The sequence below is a fragment of the Hirsutella rhossiliensis genome (assembly GCF_020360975.1).
Source record: "Hirsutella rhossiliensis strain HR02 chromosome Unknown scaffold00018, whole genome shotgun sequence".
Taxonomy (NCBI): domain Eukaryota; kingdom Fungi; phylum Ascomycota; class Sordariomycetes; order Hypocreales; family Ophiocordycipitaceae; genus Hirsutella; species Hirsutella rhossiliensis.
The window spans coordinates 19,792-42,513 of record NW_025408684.1 but is presented as its reverse complement, the minus strand read 5'-3'; the positions used below and the strand labels follow the sequence as shown (position 1 = coordinate 42,513).

The 22,722-nt window shown below is 52.2% G+C and overlaps 2 protein-coding genes across 2 annotated transcripts; both read right to left on the bottom strand.

The window, feature by feature from the left end:
* Positions 1 to 536: 536 nt before the first annotated feature.
* HRG_10898 (reverse transcriptase (RNA-dependent DNA polymerase) domain-containing protein) lies at positions 537 to 3,313 on the bottom strand (the record flags this gene model as incomplete). The annotated part of the gene is made up of 3 exons (XM_044869368.1): positions 537 to 703; positions 979 to 2,632; positions 2,678 to 3,313. The coding sequence occupies 3 exons, from the start codon at positions 3,311 to 3,313 to the stop codon at positions 537 to 539; spliced, it is 2,457 nt and encodes an 818-aa protein (XP_044715319.1).
* Positions 3,314 to 5,026: 1,713 nt separating this feature from the next.
* HRG_10897 (uncharacterized protein) lies at positions 5,027 to 6,769 on the bottom strand (the record flags this gene model as incomplete). Its single annotated transcript, XM_044869367.1, has 4 exons — positions 5,027 to 5,044; positions 5,121 to 6,062; positions 6,147 to 6,673; positions 6,727 to 6,769. 4 exons carry the CDS (start codon positions 6,767 to 6,769, stop codon positions 5,027 to 5,029), a joined length of 1,530 nt encoding a protein of 509 aa, XP_044715318.1.
* Between the last annotated feature and the right edge of the window lie 15,953 nt (positions 6,770 to 22,722).

The following is a 22,722-nucleotide window of genomic DNA, read 5'->3' as shown; positions in this document are numbered from 1 at the left end:
CTCCTCAGGTCGACCCATATATCCGACTTCACCGTGTCCCAATAGTAGACTCGACACGGTCGGCACCCGCCTCGCTCAGCCGCACGCAATGCCCATCCAACTACCGACGACCGTCAAAAGGAGTCCTGCAATACTACCATAACCTCTTTCTTTCCTTCACTCTCATTCGTTATTGCCCCCTTTGCTATCTACTCCATGCAACGATGACACCGAAGGGGACTACTGGACTTTCTTTCTCCGCAGTCTTACCCACACTAACCTTACCGTTCGCCGACCTCCAACTTCTCGCAACATAGCCATCACCCCTACTCAACTTCCAACCCCGGCTCCTACTTCACTCACGACCACAGAACCAGATGGTCGAGACTGCTCGAGAACCTCGCCAGCTCATTCCCGCATACCCCCGCTTCTGATCTATCACCTAGGTAGCATTCACTGACTCTCAAGTCTCCCCGACCCGAGCCACGAGCCCTCTTTCGAGCAGCAAGAAAACCTGCTTTATAGGATGCCTACCTCTACTCTGCCTAACCCCTCCTTTACACTTCCACGGTGACCACATCTGCCATGTTCTCACGATGTCGGCCTCCCAGCTCAACGTCGATACCTCGTCCTCCCCGCGGCAACCTCTTGACAGCCAGAAAAATGCTGGCGCCGACATGTCCATGATGGCCTTTGTCCAGCCCGGCTGCCCGTCTAGGTTCGCCTACCAGAATGAGCATCGTGTCAAAGGGCTCAACGCAGAAACCCTAGCGAGGGTCTTCCTTCCAACGCCCTCATGGCTGTCGACTCCAGAGTATGCAGCAATCCGGTCAGATCCTGACAATCCATCGACCTGCATCTTCTTGAGCCTTAATATTTCCATATACAACCAACAGATAATCCCCTCGGAATGGACCGAGCAGTGGTTCTTTATGGTCGGCCGTGTTCATCCCTTTGCCCTGACGTGGGAAATCGAGCGACGTGATAGCTTCGAGTCACTCGGTAGAGGACCATGCTTGGTGTTTGTCAGTCTCCTGAGATGGAAGGCGACTGCTTGTGCCTTGGCCGTCCATTTCTCGACATGAATCTTGAAAGACAGTGTGCTGTCGAGCCAGACGCCGAGCCAGCGCATCGCTCGGTCTGGCCGTTTCTCAAATTCGCCATGGAGCACTGACGGCGCCGTCTTGGGCGTCGTTCGAGAGAAGTGCATCACTTCTGTCTTCTCAGGGTCGAAGGAGATCCCGTTGGCGGCGCCCCACGATACAAGCTCACCCACGAGGTGAGATGCTTCGGCGGACGTCTCGTCTAGGCTATTGCCGACGCAGAGAATGGCAGTGTCGTCCGCATAGCCGAAACGCCCTTTTGAGCTGCCCTGGCGGTAGATTGGTTCCGTATACAGTAGGAAGAGGATCGGAGAGACTGGCGATCCCTGTGGCAGACCGCACTGGAGTGGCGATGAATCCGTTACGATATCCTGGTAGCGGATGCGTGCCGACCTGTCTTGCATAAACGAGCCGACCCAGCGCGCGAGGTTTGGTGGCCAGCCTTGCTCCCGTAAGCGAAGGATCAATCTGTTGCGTAGGACTGTGTCAAAGGCGCCTTGTATATCCAAGGTCACCAATGTCGCGACTTGCTTGCGAGCGAACGCCTCCTCGATGTCGTGAACCAAGGCAGCCACAAGATCCACAGCCGACCTCTTCGGAAGCGCGCCGGCTTGTTGAGGGTGCAACACGCCGAAATGGACCGAGGCCCACGCTAGGCGCCGTGCGATGAGCCGTTCGAGACCCTTGCCGAGACAGGACAAAAGGGAGATGGGGCGCCAGGCGCGGGGTGTAGAGAGATCCCTGCGCCCCGGCTTGGCAATCATGACCACTTCTGCTCCTCGGAAGGGCTTCGGATGGTGGCCAATGCTGAGGCAGCCTTGATACAGCTGGTGGACGAGGCTGCCGATTGCATGCCAGACGGCGCGTAGCATCCGCACCGTGATGTTGTCAGAGCCTGGAGATGTGTTCCCGGTGCGTAAGATGGCATCGCGGGTCTCCTCAACAGAGACCCGATCGGCGAACGGTATCGTCGTCCCTGCTTTCACGGGAACCCACGGGTCTGGGATGTCGTCGTTCGCTGTGCGCCGTTCCAGAGTGGCCTGTCGTAAGGCGGTGGCCTTTTCCAGCTGCGTCTCATACACTCGTCCATCTACTTGCAGGGGAGGCGCTTGAAACGAGCCTGGAGATTTCAGCCAGCGGACCGCCCTAAACACGGAGGCGCTGTCGGTGAAGTTGTCGATCAAGTCGCGCCAGTAAAGGCGTTTTGCCCGGCGCACCACCTTATGAAACTCCCTCTTGGCTAGCTGCACTTCTCGGTCGAAGCCGAGAGGGTAAACTCTCCTCCATGCGCGGTAACTGGCCGCCGCCTTTGCGCATTCTTCGGTCCACCACAGCGCGCCATGCGTAGTCTTGCGAGCAGGTCGACCAGCAGCTCTGGCTGCACACCCGAGAAGGTTCACAAGCGCCGACGCAAGGTCGTCGAGCTCTGATGGAGATGCGGTGGTGACTGGGATGGCGGCGGCGCCGACCTCTACTAACTCGACGAACCGCTTCAATTCCTCATCGGAGCTGAGACGGATCTTCCCTATCGGAAGAGGTGCCGGAACATGCTTTGGCAGTGTGATGCCAAGGGTGAAATGGTCGGAACTCGTTGCTAAATGGTCCTCGACAACAGCGTCGGCCAGGGGTATATTCGAGAAGGCGAGATCGACCGTGTTGCCGTGCGCGTTGGTCGGGACATCGACAGGATTCAGTAAGCTGAGTCGATTATCCAATGCCCAAAACGCTATATCTTCGCCGCGGTCCTCTCGACGACCGGCCTGCCAGCTGGGATGCTTGGCATTGAAATCACCCGCAACAACAAGACACTTGTCCGGCGCGGTCCACCGAAGCAGCGTTTCTAGGGCCTCGTCGTAGTTCGGCTGCCGATAGAAATTGACTATAGTGATACCGCTCACAGTGAGCCAAAGAATGTCACGGGTCGCCGTAGGTCTCCTTTGATCAGTGACGAGGCCTGCGGAGCGCCGGACGTATGTCATGACTCTCGGACGAGTGTCGCGGCCGTCCCAGTCGGTGACGGGTGAGAATGTGTCGTAGGCCGGATGCGTCTTGGTGAGGCATCGGCCGTCTTTAAGTCCTGTCCATGGTTCCTGCAGCAGGATAATGTCGTATCGCTCCGAATCAGCCAGCGCGAGCGCAGTGTCATGCGCCGGAGGGATCTTGCCCACGTTGGCTTGGAAGACTCGCAAGGCCCTCCTGTCGCTTCGATTGTTGGGATGATGGTGATGCATTAGGGCAGCGTCACAGGGCTAGTGCGTCGTTTCTTCGACGGGACGACAGGGGTGAACTGGTTGTCATCGCTAGCGTGCGGCGGCGTCGTGGCCACGACAATGCAAGGGGGTGAGGAAGCGGCTCGCTCTGGAGTGGCGCTTCTGCCGGAGCTTCCATCCTCTCCAGCTGCCTGCGACTCCGAAGAACGTAACTGACTCGAATCAGGGCTCTGACAAGACTGCTCGGGCACGTTGTGGTTTGGTGTCTGTCTTTTCTGCTGCGCGAAGAGCTGAGCTCCCGCCTGCCTCACCAGACCCTTCTCCTCTTTCGTCAGGCGCCGTACAATGCCATGAACGCGCTTGGGGCGGGCAGGGCATTTAGGGTCATCAGCGCAATGTGGCCCGAGGCAGTTTGCGCACTGCTCGAGGGCTGCGCACTCTTGGCCATCCCCGTACAGAATGCCGCGAGAACACCCAGTCACGGTCTCACCCGAAGAGGTTCGGCGAACCTTGGGGGATCTCGAATCGGAGAGGTCCCATCGGCACCGTTCAGCTTGTCAGAGTTCCCCACCACGAGATCCTCCGTGTCTTGCACGATACGGACCGCCAGCGCGGTGAAGACCGAACCCGCCGCCGTGAAACCCAATACCAATATACCGCACACTCGCAACTGCCAACCAATCCATCACCGAGGCGACTCGCGGAAGAGCAAGCACCTTCTACTCTACCCCCCGCGTAGCTAAAGCGCCCCCCTACCCCCCCCCAAAAGACGCACGCAGCAGCCAGCCTCTCCATCACCGAGTCGACCCTAGTGGACAGTATCAGCTGAATTTGCAGGTAGCCAACCTTGCTTATGCGCTCAGAGATGGAAGTCGGGAGCGCATACATACAAATTGGTGGTGTACACTCTACGGCGATCAGCCACACATATACGTCCCTTGTTGGTGGATGAATAGTAGAAAGTGGTGGATGGTTAACCCTCCCTTAAAATAGACAGGACGTTGGCCCTCTTCCATCGTTGAGCTATGGGCGTGATATAATAAACAGGAATTGAGGTAACTAAGGAAGGCTAAGCTCACCGATCACCACCCAGTACCTGTCGTTGACATTGTTTGCCAATCGCGAGCACAAATGTCTATCGTTCGTCTGTGGCTCCAGGATACGTGCCCGTCACCCCCCTATCCTTCTGTGCTTCACGAAGAATGTCCCGCATTGTTTGATACAGCTCCGGCGCCGGTTTCTTCCACCTTTCACCGTTTGGAAACACCTTCCTCCTCAATCTATTAACCCATGGAACTAACGGATGGTAGTATGGTGTGAAAACTTCCTCCGCAGTTTTGAGAAAATCGTCTTCGTCATCAATTACGCCCTTTTTGGAACGAACCAGCTGCTTGTCGTTCTGGTAATTCCAATCGTCAAACTCAGTTGATCCGACATCTTTATTCGGGCCGTCATAGTGAATGCATATCCAGAACAGGACCCAGAAGAATGATTCAAGATCGTGCATGAAAGAGTGCTGCTCGTTGCCCAGCAGTGCTCCGATGGCCATGAATGCCCTTGTACCCGTCCTTCCTTTTGCTCCCGAAGCACCTTCTCGTTGAGTTTTGATGGCGAGGTCAAGGTCGATCAGGAAAGCTCGCCGGGAGGGGTTTTCATCGTCCTCATTGATCATGAGATTGTTGATGGAGATGTCTCTATGAAGAAAGCCCGCTTTATACAAGGATTGGTGACCTTTTATGCAGCCCTCCAGCGCTGCAAGTAGCGCCACGGGTGAACTTGCATTGTATATCGGTTTTCCATAGTCACGAAGAATGACCCGCCGGTGTACACGGTTTGACAGGGCTTTGACGCTTGCCTTGACCGGAGATGTTGAAACGGATCGTTTGCTCGGCGGCAGAGCGGCGTCAGTTTCGCTGGACGGTCGCTTCACGCCGGCGCCGCTGCTTAACTGTTTGCGCGACACAATGGACGCGCTCGCCGCCGGCAACATCGCACGTCCTGGTCGATAATTCGTGGCTTTGGTGATGTCCAATCCCTTTCGAACATTGTTTTGGACGTCATCATCCGCACCGTGGACGCGAACGGTCTCGTGATGGTAGTATCGGGCAATATTGATGACGCCTTTCTCAGTCGCTTCTTGGACAAGTATACCCTCTTCGTCTCGGTCCGTGTACTGCCAGGAGTCCTTGATAACGAGCGGCGTCCAGGGGTCTTCTTCCCAATGGGCTTTCCAACACGTTGTTGCTCGACCAACAATGCAGGAGGAACGCTTCATGACCTTGTCAATGATGAGACGCGCTGTTTGGCCATCACGTTCAATCTCAATATACCGTTCGCCGTTGGACATGACAATGGTAGGGTCAAACCCAAGCACCTCATCATTCATCCGTAGAAACCCGAGGATTGCGGTCACAAACTGTAACCCACCATCCTTCTTGTTGATGTCGAATTGTTCGGAGGCGATTCCCCCAAGTCGGTCGAACTCCCAGACCCTCATATGAGATCCGCAGAGAGTAAAGCCCAAGACGAAGCGACGGGTGTCTTGAGCGGCGAGTACCTCTCTCGCATACCTTGCGAGATCAATCCACGCAATTGATGATGTGTCGGCCTTCGGGTTGCTTTTCAGTTCGCCAGCAACAAGGATGTGAGACCAACGATATCTCGAATCCTCAGAGTCAGGCTTGTACGTGATGTCGCTATTGACAAAGCCGATATCAAGGCTGCGTTTGCCTGTGGAGCCCTGCAGTGGTGTCCTCGGCTGTGCCAACAGCTTTCGCCGTGGCGCCGGAGTCGGAGTGCGATTGCTGGCGAACGCTTCCAGCTTCGGGATTAAGCTGCCAAACCAAGACAGTACGTCGTTTTCTCTGGCGCCTGCAGGCCATCCACTCCATCCCTCTTTAAAGAGTGGATTATCGCCTTCAATACACCTGCGGAAGACGGCCTCAGAAACCATGTCTAGGTCTGGCACGTCTGCAAAGAAGGTTTGGTGGAACTTGGGAAGTCCGACATAGAGACGTTCGAGCTCCAACTTGAGGATCGGGTCCACATTCTGGCGGAATTCCGACGAGTTCACGAAGCCGCTTGTATTCTGGCTCCACGGTGTTTGTTGGATAGACGAAGATATAGGTCGGGGAGGCGGGGTAGATTCGGTGACGGCACGATAGACATGAATCCAGATGAGTATGTCATCAGGAATGTCGGCGAGGGCCGATTTAACAAGCGGCTTGATACGGTCGAAGTCGAACTCGCCAGAGTTGACAGCGGAATTGAGTTGCAACAAATCGCCGAAGAGGTTTTTACCATCTCCGGTAGAACGGAGCAGTCGAGCAGCTGGATGAATCTGTAACGTAGAGAGAAGGTCGAGAACAATATTCTGGAGGTCTATATGGCAGTTAGACAGACCTTGCAGCGAAAACAAAAGCCGGGGGAGGTACCTTCTTGACCAAGACGCTCTAGCGCGTCTGGACCTCGGGACATGCCTGGCTTCGCAGATCGAACTAAACGAAGCACGGAAAGCGTCGAGGCCATTTGCAATGGGGTAGTCCTTTATGATATTTGAGCAATTTGGGTCCGCCATGACGACTAGCCTCGTCCTTGCCAGGTGGTGGTCGAGGTAGGACAAGCGGGTCGCGGGCGTCGCGGGCGTCACGGCGCATTTGGATCGGTTGGAGTGGAAGGAAGGGAAAAATGGTTTTAAAACCTTCGCAGCCAAGAGACTCGGTGAAATCCTTGGGCCAACGAGAGTCGGAAAACAAATCCCCACCCGCGTGCCACGCCCCACTTTGTTGGATGTACATAACCACGACTTGTGGTCCCTGCCAGGTTAGGCTAAACACTCACTGGTGTTAACTGTGGGCTGACGGCGATGGGAAAAACAGCTTTTCCTGGTCGGGTCGCCGGTTCCCGCTTACCAACTGGGCTGCACTAAGCGATTTTGCCTTTCGACCGATCATCGACAACCCTTTTGATCAAGAATTTCTACATTTGTCTATGGCCTCGACCAGAATCTCGCCGGAGGTCGCGAAGAAATCCCTCATGGAAGAGGGTTTCTCTTATGTACAGGATCCGGCTCTAGGGGAGGCCATTTCGGAGATGCAAAGGAGGGGTTTCCCGTACAACTCGGAATACGGTCTCGACTTTTGCGAGCAACACGTTTTGAATGAGGTGAGTAGGATAACCTGTGCAATGAGATGTATCTAATCGTACCAGCGCATTCGCTCGATTGTCGAAACATTCTTTGGCGATGAGGCCTGCATCCTTGCACACTGGCTGAGATACAAAGCGTATCCAGGCCATATTGTGTGCTTTAGAAGTGGGGGCCCGAAAGCTGGTCGTCGCCGTCTGTTGGTCCATCTGCTAGCCAAAGGAACCCAAGTTGGCTACTGGAGTCATTCGCACGAACATGAGTTGCCAACAACGGAAGGGAAGAGGCTATTGCATGAGTTATCGGAATCTGCGCTTGTTGAGGTGGGTTGCAGATGCAAAGTGGAAGAGTTCCCAAGCGGCGGCATGTGAGTAACCTCCCAATGTTGCAACCACACATGCTGATGGATTGCAAAGAGCAGTCCTCGATGGGCGGATCGGCTTTGAGATTAAGAGAGGCTATGCGATTACATTCGAGTTTGCGACAGTCGACATACTCGAGCGTTGGACTAAAATGACTCTTCCAAATACTCCTGGTTTGGCAGAGAAGGTGGCCGGGATGCAGAGTTCCAATATTCGAATCAACTTTGAGTTCGAGGACCCTCCCGAAGTTCGGACCCATGACCTCCTGCTTCTGCCAGTACCACGGATCCTAAACTATTGCTGAGCCAATCCAGCCCATGGTTCCATGAAGTCGGGAAATTTACAATACAATTTACCGGAGCATCGAATATCAAGTCGTCCAGTATTGTGGCTGATCCTTCAACAGACTTGGCGAGATGTGTATCTGTTAATGTTGCGAAGTAACCTGTCACAGGCTCGGCACCTGGTGCAAGATGTATCGTGCTTGTTGATAGTTGAGTGGAATCAGACGGCTGCTCGTGGATGGTGGGAATACCTTGCACTATGTCAGCTCAGTTGAAAAGGATTGGCAGGGCAAATACCATTGGCACATGGAAATTGCGAGTGATTCTGGGGTATCATTTCAGCGATGTTGTGCCGGGGTATTTGGGATCCTCTGGCTTGGATGTCGAGACCAGCCATGTCGCTCGCTCTCTTCTTAGTCAATTTTTCGCCGGCCGAATGGTAACTGTTCTCTGCAGATTCCAGCTCTTTATCCGCCCGATCACGCAGCTCGTCACACATCTGATTTATGTATGCAAGCTTGGTATTTTCGTGCGCGTCTCGGTGGCAGGTAAGCTTCGTTTTGTTCGGGTCCTGGTGTCGTTGGACATGCCGTATATAGTCCCTTGCACGTTTCAACACCTGATGGCAACACACACATATCTCGTCACACTTGACATCTGGGATACAGTGTTAAAAATCTGGTCGCCGGATAGAAAGAAAGCGAGCACTTACGTTGTTGGAAATGGCGCCGGAGCCTTTGCCGCGACGCGAATGGGGTGACTCTGCGATCGCACCCCCTCACGGGGCAACGGTGCTGCTTGTCCGTATTGCCCTTGTCTATCCCAAACTCGTCGTCGTCCCCGGTCGGTGAATCGTCGCCGTCGGATGCCTTAGCATGACTTCTGCATATTTCGAGACGAGCAGACAAGTAACCTGCCAGCGACTGGAGAAAAGTTAGCAAGGCACCGACTAGCTGTAGGCCACATACTCGGTTCTCCTCTAGATGAGCATTCAACCCGTCGCTCGTTAGAAAGAAAGCGGAGCAAGTACACTTTGGGTGCTGACGGATCTCTTTTGCCATGCTGTCGACGGGGCTATTAACGTGCCATGGCTGGAAGCTAAGAGAATCTAGTAGAACGGACAAGTGGATGGGATGTGGGGCTTATTGTCACGTGAAAGTTTCATTGTGACGAACCAAAAAGCTGCTGCCCAGAAGGCAGAATGATCACATGAGGGGCTAACGTGACGTGTCCATTTGGAATCAATAAACAGGCGACTTCATCGCGACAGATAGTTGAGAATGTTATTCCGCATAGCATCTTTTACACTGTCTCTGACCTGATTTTTATCATATTGACGACTACACACTCTGCCCTTCACTTGCCGATACGGAAATATGTACGATTGCGAAACTTGCCGCGACACGGGCAAGGTCAAAGGAAATACTTGCCCTACGTGCGGTGGGGAGAACGCTAGGCTCCAAGGGCGGGGTTGATTCGTCGCTGGTCATCTAATAGGTAGTAGAATGGCTGATGTCTTTGCGACTCACTCTTTCAATTTCACGGGCGATTGACTGACAGATCTTGGCCGGTTGAAGGACGAGTTCGTTTCATTCTCTCAGGATGAAGTCACGGCGACTTGGACGCTCAGCCTCAATTAAGTCCATGGAAAGCTTACTCGTACGTCCCTCATCAGATGATTGATTGGCCAGATACAGTACGAGGGGGATGACGTGTTATCAATAAATATACCACAGGCTGTGATCCCTGCCATAATCGTTGCACGAGCATCCTTTGTTACCCGAGCAAGGGCCACGGCGTCCACAAGCCGTGATCCCTGCTCTCTAAGATGAGGGGACTCACCACATGTAGTGATCCATGTTCGCGCACTTCTTGTTTTCACCTCTTCACCTACTCTTTGTATTAATGTAACATTTCACAGCGTTTGGGGCCTGGATGGTGGTCGGTAAGTGCGTTGAGCGATCTTCAAGTGCATCCCAACATGAATAAAAGGACTGCGATGAGGTATAAAGGCCCTTCGGGCTGAATGAATGCCTGTTAATATGACAGCGGGATGTTATGTCCCGCCTCAGCGCTGGGAGGCTGTCACAGTTATGTGGATGCGCACATTAGGAGTCTTGTGGTGTGTATTGAAAGCTCATCCTAAGTAGGTACCGGTGCGGGCTAGGAAACCCCTTTTGTTTACAAAGCGCGTAGGGGTCTGTTACGCGTCACCGTAAAGTGACTTGTGCCGCGTCGTGACCCTTCTTGGCGTACGTTCTATACGTTGGCTCTGCACCCCTTGGTGTGGGAGCCACATTCCTACACCAACGCCGCGGACTAATATCTTACCCCTGAGGTACACACACCGCGGAGGCCAGCTCAAGTCATTATAACCATTCGTTGTGGGTCAATGCAGTAGCTCTCTGCAGCAGCCGAAACTTACCAGATTGACCTCTTACCAAGCTTGCACTGCACCTTGCATGGGTGCCGCAGGTGATACCGCCAACGACATAGCATAGTAATGAGACTTCAAGTCTTACGACAGCTTCTAGGTGAAGTATTAGCTCTTAAAATCGTAGGCTCAGAAAGAGTGCCGGCAGCTATGAAGCTGGATCTCTCACATATTAGGCATTGAATGACCCACATATAAACACACTCATAACCAATACAAGTCTTCTGCAGCCCAAACAGGCGTTGTCAAACTACCTGCAATAAAACGATGGCATCACATATTATCACCCAAGGCTCGATTAGGTGCGGTCACCTTAACGACGTTGAACAGAAGAAGTGCAGCCATAACCAGCCCTGCCGACTTGGAGTCCAACCTTTCAGATTATCACCGAAACATGCAGGACGTGCGTGCAGGGCAACAGACTCCGCGATAATTTCCACAACCTCGAAGATGAATCATCTTTACTCCATTATTGGTACTGCCGAAGGCTCAGCGAAGATAGAAACTTTGGGGCCTTTCAGGCTGGGTGCGGGGTGGGCATTCCTGCTCCCAAGAGCATCAGCGCCGAAATGGAAAGAAGTATGCGCGGAATTTGGCAGGAAGACTTCAGAAGATTTGTCAAATTAGCAAGTTGCGGTGCGAGCGCGGTTTTATTGAAGGTCAAGGATGGTGTTCTGTTCATGAGTTAGACAGCGATGAGGGCAAAGCACTTTTAGCAAGGGCGATGGAGATGATTCTTGAGGAGACGAACAAGCCGGAGGAATCGCCAAGTAGCTAGTTACATTTTTCTTCGCGGTGATCTATCCTGTGTTCCTCCCCTTCCCGTCTGATAACCCTGCCTTTTCTTAACGTTCGTGACCAACAGCCCCGACGAGGCCGGGATCAGGGACCACCGGGTGAGAGCCAGGTTCTTAGCAGTACGAGCCGTTACGAAGCCCAACTTGCGGAATCGTCACAGCTGAGAGTCACGCGTTCCACAGCCGCGCTGTTGTCTCACAAACCCCGATGTAGAATGGCGCAACGACACCTTTTGCTCGTGTCTTTGACCTTCTTTGTTTGGTCCATCTCCACTCGAGAGCCTATGGTGTCGTCACGGCCACATTTCTTTTTGACAGCGGACCCGGGCAAGGTGCCCTCTGCGCAGGCCCATGGCGTCCCGACTTTCCTGGTCAAGGGGGACTTGGACGCATGCAAGCCAAAGTGCATGAACCAGGTCGTATGCACTGCTGGTGATGCCAATCTACTGGATGGCCTCGTAACCGGGGGCCAAACGCAATGGCCAGTTGAAGACGTTCCGTTCCGCCAACCCTGGCCTGATCACACCGTTTCAATATGGACGAAGCTCACCCGCCTTACATATGTAAATCACCGTATCAACTATAGTCTATAGCCCAGTTTCAAGGCAATAATGGTGTAACCTTACTATGCACAAAGCACCCATCACCACCTTACTCTAGGTATGTCTTCCCGTTTGTCAGTCGACCGGACAATGCACTGCGGCTCTCTTCACCCGAGCGTTACTTGCTATATACCAATATTCGCTGTTATGACTTCAACGTCTATATAATGCACGTCTCGTTCCAGCCAAATCCGGTGCTCATGTGCCTTCTCATTACTCCAAGCTCTCATTCCACTTTCTCCACCAGTCCAGGTTGCCGCATTTCGACATGCAAGACGAGATTACAACCAAAGAGGTCAGCGAGGCTGGTGTCGTGTTTGCCGTGACCACGGTCTTCCTGGCGCCCTACCTGTACTGGATGATCAGAGTTAAGCCACGAGAAGCTTCGCGTAGGCGAACTTGGGCACTGATTTCCACTACTTGTTTCCTCTTGGGTGCCGGAGTAATATTCGCCGCTTTGTTTGGCAGTGCGAGAGATGCACTCCTACCAAGCGCGTTTGCCTACCCCCTTTTCACAGCCTGGAAAGGGGTCACCATGTTATGCGTCGACATCATCGAGGTACTTCCCTTTCAGGCCGTCTAATTACCTCCTCCAGGTACTCATGGAATACAGCTTATTCAAGTCGTCGACCCCTTGATTTATGCCTATTTTTGCGGCGCCGTCGAGCCTGACCCTCCATTAAGGCGAGAATCATCATATTCGGACTAGTACTAGTCTTTCACCTTCCCTTTGTTGGGGCAACCGTCTGGCAATTTAGGCGATCTGGTGTTGAATACTGGTGGGCTGCTCCAATGGTGTCTCACTTGACCACCGGTATTATGGTTCTGGCGATATGGAGGAAGACACAGTGTTTCCGTCGTTATGGCCAGCACTCTAACCAGCCTCAGCCAGAGCGGCCGACGTCAAACCAGGGGATACCGTGGCTTGGAGCAGTGAGTGGCTTGGTGTTCCTGGCATCATCGGTGCTCCTAGTGTGTTCTGTGACTGGTTGGGTCAGACACCAGTTTGGAGGTCAGTGTGGACTTTGTCTGGTGATTTTATTCATGCCAGCAGTACCTCTAGACAGTATGATAAGAGATCACCAGAGGAGACTTGTAGATAAGAAGGTGGATATAAAACTGTCTGTAATGGCAGAATCCGGTACTAAACGGTCGACGGAGCACCTGGTATCTCCTGAGGGCACTCGATCAGAGCGACGGTAATTCACATCACTGCCATCCGCTACCTAAGGCTACTTCTACTAATTCGAGCAGCCCAAGTTTGGGCAACGCGCAGATGCCGCGTTCGGGTTGACGTGAACACTTTAACTAATCCTTCCATGTTTGAGAGTGCGACGCAAAGGTGCCTTCCGAAGTATTAAAGAAAGCCTTGCTCTCCGCATATATCATCTCGTATATATGACCTCAGCTCAGCGACACTCTCCTTGACCGACGTTCCCACCTTATTTTACACCAATTTCCACCAGTCGTCTGAAAACATGTCCCAAAGAAGGACTTCCTCGGACTCGAAGAAGGGTTTGCTCAAGACGCCCGGCTCGCCCGGCTCCGACCTTCACGTTATAGAAGATGTTCAGGCGTCCAGATGTGCCCTGCCCACATGCACGAATGAAGCATTAAGTCTATCTGAAAATGGGGGGGGGGGCGACGAGTGGACTACCGACGACGACAGTTCTGATGATAGTGGCGAGCCGATCATGGACTCGCAGCTGTTCCAGCGTACTGCACCCCGTCCTAGGACAGGGCAGCGACAATCACTCATTACACTTGGGCTGGAGAGTGAAAGAAAGCAACAGGCAACCTCTGACAAGCGCAGCAGCGAGGCGCCCGATCCAATGTGCAAGACCCTCTAGCTACATGCGACCGTGGGAAAGCCGCAGCACCTCTATCGCCACGAACGACTCGTCATAACATGCTCGCGAATGAGTTGCCTGACTCTCTTCGATTTGGTCTCGTGTGGAAAGGCAGCAAGGAAATTCGCAACCGACACCATATTCGATCGTCAGCACGTATTGCAAGATACGCCGAACTTGAGGCAATTTCGAGGGTCCTCACATGAAGGCAAGCGAAGGCAACGCTGGTTCGTGGAACAGATATCTATTGGAGGTGGCAGCTAGGGGCAATTACCATTTCAGGGGCTGGTGAAGACACTTAATCTGAAATCAATACGTTTGTTTGTTCTGGAAGGCTCGCAAGGCCCCTTGCTTGCTCCTTTGTGACCTGTAGGCTCGTTGCCTTCTGTGCCCCGGTTCAGGAGTTTGCCATCTTCGCTGAGGCGCTTGAAATTCCGCACCGATCCTCCGGGAGACTCCGTCATGGACCTTCTGCTTGCGTTGCCTGGTATGTTGTGAAGACCCTCGAGGAGAATACTGACAAAATCTCATGGTGATATTAACTGGCTTTCGATGAGGGAGAGTGAAATCCAGTGCAACTTCTTCGTCTTGTCCGCCATCGATGGAGCCGTGGGCCTCTACTCGATGGCAGGCACTGAACAAAGTGACCTGGAATGCAAGTCCAGGAGAACAGTTCTCCTTCCCGTCGCTACGAGAGGAAGAGTGATCAGCCTCTCGAAGATCGCTTGGTGCCAGTGTCGGCTGCGTGTCGGTTGTGGGTGACTCTGCAATCTCATCTTGCGCACGTTTGTCGCCACGGCTCGCGTCTTTATATTGGGTCACGGTCTCTAAAACCTCTGGTGTTGGCGATTCAGGACATAGAAGCCTTCCGAGAGCACGCAGTTGGCCAGTTTGTCCACATGCAATCGACTCCGTATCCGTATACTCCTGGATCATCGAGAGGAGTCAGTCGACATGGCAGGCAGGAGGTTCTTTGTGGATTCTGCCGTTCATTGGCCTTCTGAGAGTGCAAGAATACGAGAATGATGGGGACCGAGGAAACCGGGTGGACCGGTGCTTAAGTTTCTCTATCCTCCACGCGACTGCGACGAGCTGTCCTAGTCGAGCGTTTCCGTGACTCCTATTGTGGGCTCCAGCAAATCGTCCCGTACATTCTCTGCAGTGCAACTTTGGCCACCCCATGGCATCTTTCGGCCAGCTGTCTTTTGAGCCTTATTCCTCTTTTGGGGCGGTAGTCCGCTGTTGCTTGGCTGATGCTTGTGAGCCACCCCTGGAATGAATGTCTACCGTAACAGTCAGCTCGAGTACTTGACCAGGACACCCCAGCTTCTGCATCTACGCGCCGATCATATCCGCGGTTTCTTCACATCCATCAGCAGCCGACCTCCGAATAGGCACTAGGACGAAGAGTGACTAGGCGGACCGCCTCATCCGCATGATGCAGACCGGCCCGCAGCTCTCCTGCAGCGGGGGTCAGGGGGTTAGCGTGACGCAGGACTCTGCCTGTTGATTTCTCTTCCCTCGGCTTGGCCTCAAGTGGCAATATGTATGCATATGCATGGGAAGGTCGGGAGGTGGCAAAGCTTTCAGCGTACGAAGCCTCAGGACAAGGGACGGTTGCCCTCCTCGGCATCAGCCTTGGAAGAAAAATGTAACCTCTGTAAGACCTGCATCGGAGTGAGCGGCTCCCAGGACGTGGTCCAACTGACCAACCGACTCGCCACTCCTCTTGTTGGGAAAACTTGGTAAGGTGGCCGGCCTGGGGTCTATTTGCTCTGCAGGCTTGGACCCGTTACTAGCTTCTGGTGATGCTTCCGCCCGTAGCAAGGGTACAAGGAGAGCCTACTGGTTCGCCCCATAGGGTGGAAATGCGAAATGTCGCGATACTTCCAAGCTCCTTTCAAGTAACTCGATTCATAAAAGTATGCATTAACAGGCGCAGTCTCGTTCCTGTTCAGCACAGGGGCAGCCGGGCACCCTGACTGTCGGTTCTGGTCAGTGCGGTCAGGGGCATAAACATGGTCCGGAGCCGCCATTTGTGATATGCCTTGCACTTGGGCCCCGTCCCATCCTCCGCTTGTCAGGCGCCATCAAAAATTAGGCCGCCGGTGTGGATGTTTGCCTGTCCAGAGAGTGTAGTGTTTCCCAATGCTCCTACCAACTACATGATCTATTCGCAGCCTTGACCATACACTCGACCTTCTGGAAGACGATGTCGCAAACCGAATCTCCTCCTTTCGGCGCCTCCGCAAGTTCGAATGGTTCTTCGGCTACCCAGGAACAGCCCGGTTTTCACTCCGATGTCACCACAGCCGCTCAACGGCCCCATTTTCAGGACGATGGTAAGAATGACTTCGTGATTTATCATGACGACAGTTGGCGATTGGCTGAAGTGAAAGGAATAGGGTGTTAGTCACTACTGCAGATAAGTCGAATACTGCAAGTGAGCGCAAGCCTGAGACGGCACGTATCCAAGAGACCATCAACCCCAACGTCGAGAATCTTCATCAAGCTGTTAGACGTGTTCCTGGAATACAGTTAGAGATCCTCCAATCGCTTTCCGGATGACTGTGTATGGAATTATTCGGCGACTAGTCGAGGAAGTTGAAGGGAATACCGGGACAGCCGGCGAGTTTGCACAACAGTGCTCAGCAGAGCTATCACATCCGGATCTCCAGGCGATTGCACAGTTCCAGGGACAGCTTGGGTCCCCAGGTACTCGGAGGAGACCCCATACCAGGTGGCCAAGCACATGGAGATTTCTCACAGGTACAGCCTTTACGAGGACAGCTATTTTGATCTCGTTAAGACCGAGGACGCATTTGTAAGTTCTCTCACAAACAGCATCGATTGGGAACTAATACACGCAGCGTCGACTTTTCCAATCTGCTAAAGAAATAGCGAAGGAGATGGGCTTTCAACAAATGGAGAGGTATGCGAGTGAAAGTTTGAGGGATATAGACGAAGATGCCACGGCAAGAACGAACCATGAAGGCCGTGAAACTGTCTTTTAATTACATTTCGAGAACTATTACACCTCGATCGGCTTGGAGTGACAATTGGAGAGGCGAATGGGGACCTGTTTTTTTCATTTGGTCGATGCCGCCTGCTGAGATACGGTAGTGCGGTTCATGTCGGTGTCCCAGCTGAGGGTATTACACTTGTCGTGAAAACGGGTTAACGATCTAGGTCCGAAGGTTACCTAATCGGGCTGACTCTAGCAAAGGTGACTGAGAAGGATGAATAATGTTGTTGTTAAGCGGTGGTATCGAACCTTCTAGACGACAACGTCATCTAGGCGGCCAGGGTGGCGACATCGCCACCACAAGGCAGCCACAGGTGACAGAACTATAAGAAGTCACTTTTTGTTAGGGAGGAGGAAGAATCTAAGGAACTTAATCAATTCATCACTTGCACCCTCTCTTCGCGAGAACACTCAATTTGAATTTCTCTGCACGCGTCAGCCCCCATCAACAAGCCTGCAGCGTCCTGGACACCATTGGTGGTTGGCTAGCTAACCGGAAGCACTTCCCGGCCTCCAGCTACACACCATCCGTTTTTTCGGCTGCAGGTTCATCAAACATACAGGATGCCCACTCGATGAAGGCGGAAGCCGTGAAACGAATCCCTGTCTGCCACCGTTCTAGTGACCACTTCATCTGCAGCCTCCTTACTTACCATTTCCAAGTAACAGTCCGGCCTTCTCCTTTTTCACCTGTAAATGGAATGCTCGCCTCGGGAAGAATGGGGTTTACCACTCTCTATCTTACAATTACATCCTACTAAGAAGCAGGCACTTCGCGTCACTGCATTGAGAAAAGACGAATGTCTTTTGTCCGACGATTGCGCCGTCGATTGCTTTCCGTCTATACCGATCAATCCCAGGGTTTACCGATGCGAGCGCTTAATCCTCACGAGCTTCAGATGGCGCACTCAACACGGGCCAGAAAACATAACAGGATTCACGAAAAGCCTTTCAAATGCCCCTATTCTGGCTGTGGCAGGTCACGGGACGGGTTTGGCTCAACGCTGATCTCCGGCGGCACCTCACGACCGTTCATTCCGAGCTCCTTCACCCGGAAAATGGTACACCTGTCCCTACTGTGGTCCAAGGGAGAAAAGTCGTCCACCGAAAATTTGGAGAAGAAACGAGAATTTCCGTGCTCATCTGGGCCGTGTCCACGGAAAGACTGTAAATTCCGACGCGGATTTAAGCGGTTACTTCTACTTGTACGTCATCAAAAACAGTCACATTCAATCTTCTAAGCAACTCCACTAACTCAAAGGAAGAAATAGTAGATTGGAAGGCAAGAACGGTGTTGATGATAGCCTCGACGCCCGAGCCCAGCCAAACCAGTTCTCCGAATATCACTTCAGGTTTGGGCCAGAACCGGCAAGCGTTAGATCCCGTGATGTTCCATCGAGCCCGGGAAAAGATCGAAGCATGTTAAATATGCCTGACAAGGACTTAGCTCCCGAACCATTCTTGTCCTTCGCCAGGAGGGAGTTCCTAAAGCCACTATGCAAAGCCGAGTTGATTCAACTTATTACTGCCATGGGACGGATGACGAGATACCCTCAACGCGCTCACGATGTAATCCTCGACGGGCCTATCAACAACGACTATCTCGAAGACTTTCACATTTTTCTCACCCAAGGCTACTCGACCAACGGACTTGATGTAGTTGATCAAGCAGTGCGTGTCACTCTCCGGCCGGTAGTCATGGGAAATCCCGGCGACCCAGAAGTCGTGAGAATCACCCAAGCGTCCATGCAGACAGGACATCACTAACTATCACAGCCAGTCGATGAAACTTTGTCGGATTATATGAAGTTGAGGCTGTAAGCATGGTCTGGCTCCGATCTAAGTCATGCGAGAGCTATGGCAAAGCTTCGCACGATTTGAAACAGCTGTCTTGTGGCCAATGCTGTCCGCGCAAGGGTGCTCTCAAGAAAGGACGAATGGTCTTGTCGCTGTCTCTGCTTATAGAAAGGAGTGAATGATTAGGCCTTACATATATGTAGTTGACAGAGGTAGAAATGACCATTGAACCTCGTAGAGACATCCGGCCCTTCCCAGCAGCCGGCGACTTCGTTGAGAACCGGCTTGGCACAGATGTCTCCTCTCAGAAGCGCAACGCAATTGCGTTGATGCCAGACTGCCGTCGATAAAGTGAAATCGCTCATCCGTAGATCAAAGATGTGCGAAGCAATAAATTACACAGCAGCTTGGTCTAGGTGGTTGAAGACTACGCGGTGACGTGTATCGATACGGTATATCGCCAACACGGAACAGGTATAATCGTACAAGTTGCAAACCGACCGTCCCCTGTCCAAGTCCCGACAAGGCTGCATGAGAGGTACCATTTTCAGCGCGCAGCCAGGGTATAAAAGGCCTGGAGCTGCCTTAGCAATCTTCAGTGGCTCTTTCCCAGACACTTCCTTGCCTAAGACCTGGCATGGATGTTGTTATGTTCTCCAAGCCCATCGTTTCATCCGGCTTTCACTTCCACCAAAATCCTCTCCTACGTAAAGGCGTCCCCTCTAAGTATAACGCGGCGTCAAGTCCTACCGAAGCGGCTCATAAAGGTCGGCAGGTGAGTGCACGCTCCACGCAATAATGCTGGCATTTCTAACTGCAGGCAGAAGTGATCGCTGGTCTTTATGCAAAATGGTTCATAAAGAGGGAGTATTCATACCGGTTAAGTTTCGTTTCGACACTTCCTTAACTGGGGTGCCGCCTCAAGTGTTGCGGACGAAGAAGCCATTTACATCGTGCGAATCTTGTCGCCAAAAGCACACAAAGTGCGACGCAAGCAAACCTCGGTGCAACGTTTGCATAGGGTTCCATCGGGATTGCCACTATGTTCAACGCAGTTTTCAAGTCAAGGCTGCTGGGCCGGGAAAAGGCGTCTACACCTTTGAAGAGTCCCAAGCACCTGTCATATTACTTGCCGCCAACACCTACAGTCCGGCTTTCATCAGGGAGCACAATCAGGGTGGTTTTCCATATCTAAATATGGAAATACCCTTTCCATGAATGGCATGGAAAAGGTATGGATATGGATCCATGTATTTCCATATTATTGGCTAAACCACGCCACTAACAGGGTTCCCACAAGGGGTTATTTACAAGAGTCCTTGTTCACCGTAATCGTTGTAAGCCCATGTTTGCTGTACCTTATTCCAGGGGGCTTGAACCCCGCAAAAAATCCCCACATCCACGAAATCATCTTCCCCACCAACCCACACCATATTATCACCTCGCGACGATGGATTCTGAGTCTGTGTTATCCTTCTTCGATTCTGAATCCATTATTTCAGATTCTTCCACGTCTACATCTCGCAATACAAGAGGGAAAACCGCCTTTGGAACATGGAAACATGCTCGTCCGGCAGTGAAAGGGGAAGCGGAGTTCAAAGGCAGGAACCGCCTCATGTATTGTCTTCATTGTCCCCAGGAGGATCCCTACAGCACTTCGGTTACCACCAATTTTCGAAAACACCTTGAGGGCAAGCACGACATCAATGTCGTAGAGAATTTATCTCCTCTTCAATCGTCCATCATCGAAGGGTTTGATCAACTCTATGGGCAAGCGCGGGATCTGGGCCGTGCGACAGAGATTGAGTCCCAGGTCTTCAAAGGCTACCTTGACGAAGAAAAGATCAATAAAGCGCTAGCTTGGTTAGTCGTCATACTAAACCTCCCATACCGAATAGTTGAATCTCGGAATTTCACTCTTCATTTCTACCTTGAATCCTGTCGCGAAGGACTTTCTCCCTCAGCCCACTCAACTATTCCAGGAATCATTGATCAGCAATTCCAATCTGCAAAGAAAATCGTACGAAAGAAGCTCCAGTCGGCAATGTCCAAGGTCCATCTTTCACTTGATATTTGGACTTCTCCCAATCGACTTCTTCTTCTCGGAATTTGCGCTCATTTTGTCGACCATGTTCAAGAAGCACGAAAAAAAAACACTCCTTGCTCTTCGGCCGGTAGCCAACCACTCAGGAGAAGAGCAGTTTATTACTCTTATGCCAGTTCTGCGAGATTTTGGCATTGTGCGACGCATTGGTAGTGTTGTGGGTGATAACTCGAGTACGAATGATACCCTTTGCCGTGCATTCAGTACATGCCTCAAGGAAGAGGAGGGCATTGATTGGGATCCCGAAGTCCACCGTCTCCGATGTATGGGCCACATTATTAACTTGGCAGTTCAAGCGTTCCTGTTCCAAGGCTCTCTAGACTCGAAACGGTGCGAACAGTACGATAACGGAGAAGAACTTGAAGGAATCCAAAACAGCGCGCCGAGTTTCGGCTTCTCGGCCCACTTGGAAAGCTCCACAACCTGGTTATCAATATTCGAAGTTCGCAGGACGAACCAAGGAATTCAACGAGCTCGGGGAGAGGGATTCCACTTGATAATCGTACAAGGTGGAATAGTTGGTACCAAATGCTGCACGTTGCCACAGAGAAGGGAATTGCAGGTGCCCTGGACACCTACACCAAGAATCACTTTGCAGATCTCTCTGCCGATTTTCTATCACCAGAAGATTGGACTCGGCTCCGCACGATTAAAGAGATCCTTCAACCGTTTTCACGAGCAACACTGGCAACGCAAGGGGATCACGCCACGCTTGATAAAGTGCTGTTCACGATGGACGTCTTGATCCGATGTTTTGATGAGGCTTTGGTAACATACATTCTTGTCTGATATCTTCACGTGAACGCTAATATGGTGTAATAGATCTCATATAAATCAGACCCAGAACTTTCCCCCAGGATCCGGAAGGGGTGGGAAGTCTTCGATAAATATTACAGCAAGACAGAGAATTCGCCCTATTACGCGGCTGCTTTGGTCCTTCATCCAAGCTATCGTACTGTGACGGTACAAGTGCACGAACAAGGTCGAGTGCGACTTGGGTAAAGTGATTGTCTACAAGAGAGAAAGAGGTTCCTAAGGAAGACTCTGACTTTCGCTATTTACATGAATAAAAGCGGACCTTTCATAAAGTATGAAAGTCACATGATCGTTCCTCACACATGGGCCTCCTTTACTCCATCGCTTCTGATTCTTCCACGTCTTGCTGAGCCTGTAGGCGAGCATTTTGCGCTTCTTGTTTCGTCGGTCTGGGTTTGTTTTGTTGTGCTTCTCGAACTCTTTGATGGCGATGTGAGCGTTGACGACGTTGTGTAGTGGTTCCCATGTTGCCTGCTCAAGGTCGAAGCCTCTCCATAGTATATGGTACTGAAGCCTTTCTGTTTTGTGCGTTTCGAGTCCAGTATTTCTTCAATCGCCCAGAGTTTCTCCCCCTTTGCATCTAGCGTTATTGGTGGGGGCGGTGTGTTGTATTGGCCGGGGAGCGGGTCGTTTGGTGACGGTCGCAGGAGGTTGGTGTGAAATGAATTGTGAATTGAGTCTAGTTCATGTGGCAACTTCAGTTGGTAGGAGTGAGGGTTGAGCACGCGCTCGATTCGAAAAGGGCCAATGAACTTGTGATCTAGTTTTGGGATGGGTCGGGCTGAATCAATGTTGCGTGTGCTAAGTAGCACCATGTCTCCAACTCGGTAAGCTGGCGCCGGTGATCTATTTGCGTTGGCGAACTGCTCTTGTGAGGCTTGAGCTGAGAGCAGGTTTGTCCGAAGTAGATCAGTGATTTCTTGCATCTTGGCGACAAATTCGTTCCCCTCGTTGCAGCGTTCTGCCAGGTCTTTGGATGCCGCGAGTGGTATTGCGCGAGGGGGACCAAAGCTCATTCGGGGGTGATAGCCTGTGTTCGCAAAAATGGGGACATTCCCGTTGAATCGCTGACAACGTTACGGGCTGCGAATTCGGCCAATGGGAGCCACTCGTCCCAGTCGTCCTGAGCAAAGCTAACATATTGGCGAAGGTATTGTTCGAGAAATGAGTTAGCGTTTTCCGTCTGGCCGTCAGTTTCGGGGTGATATGCTGTAG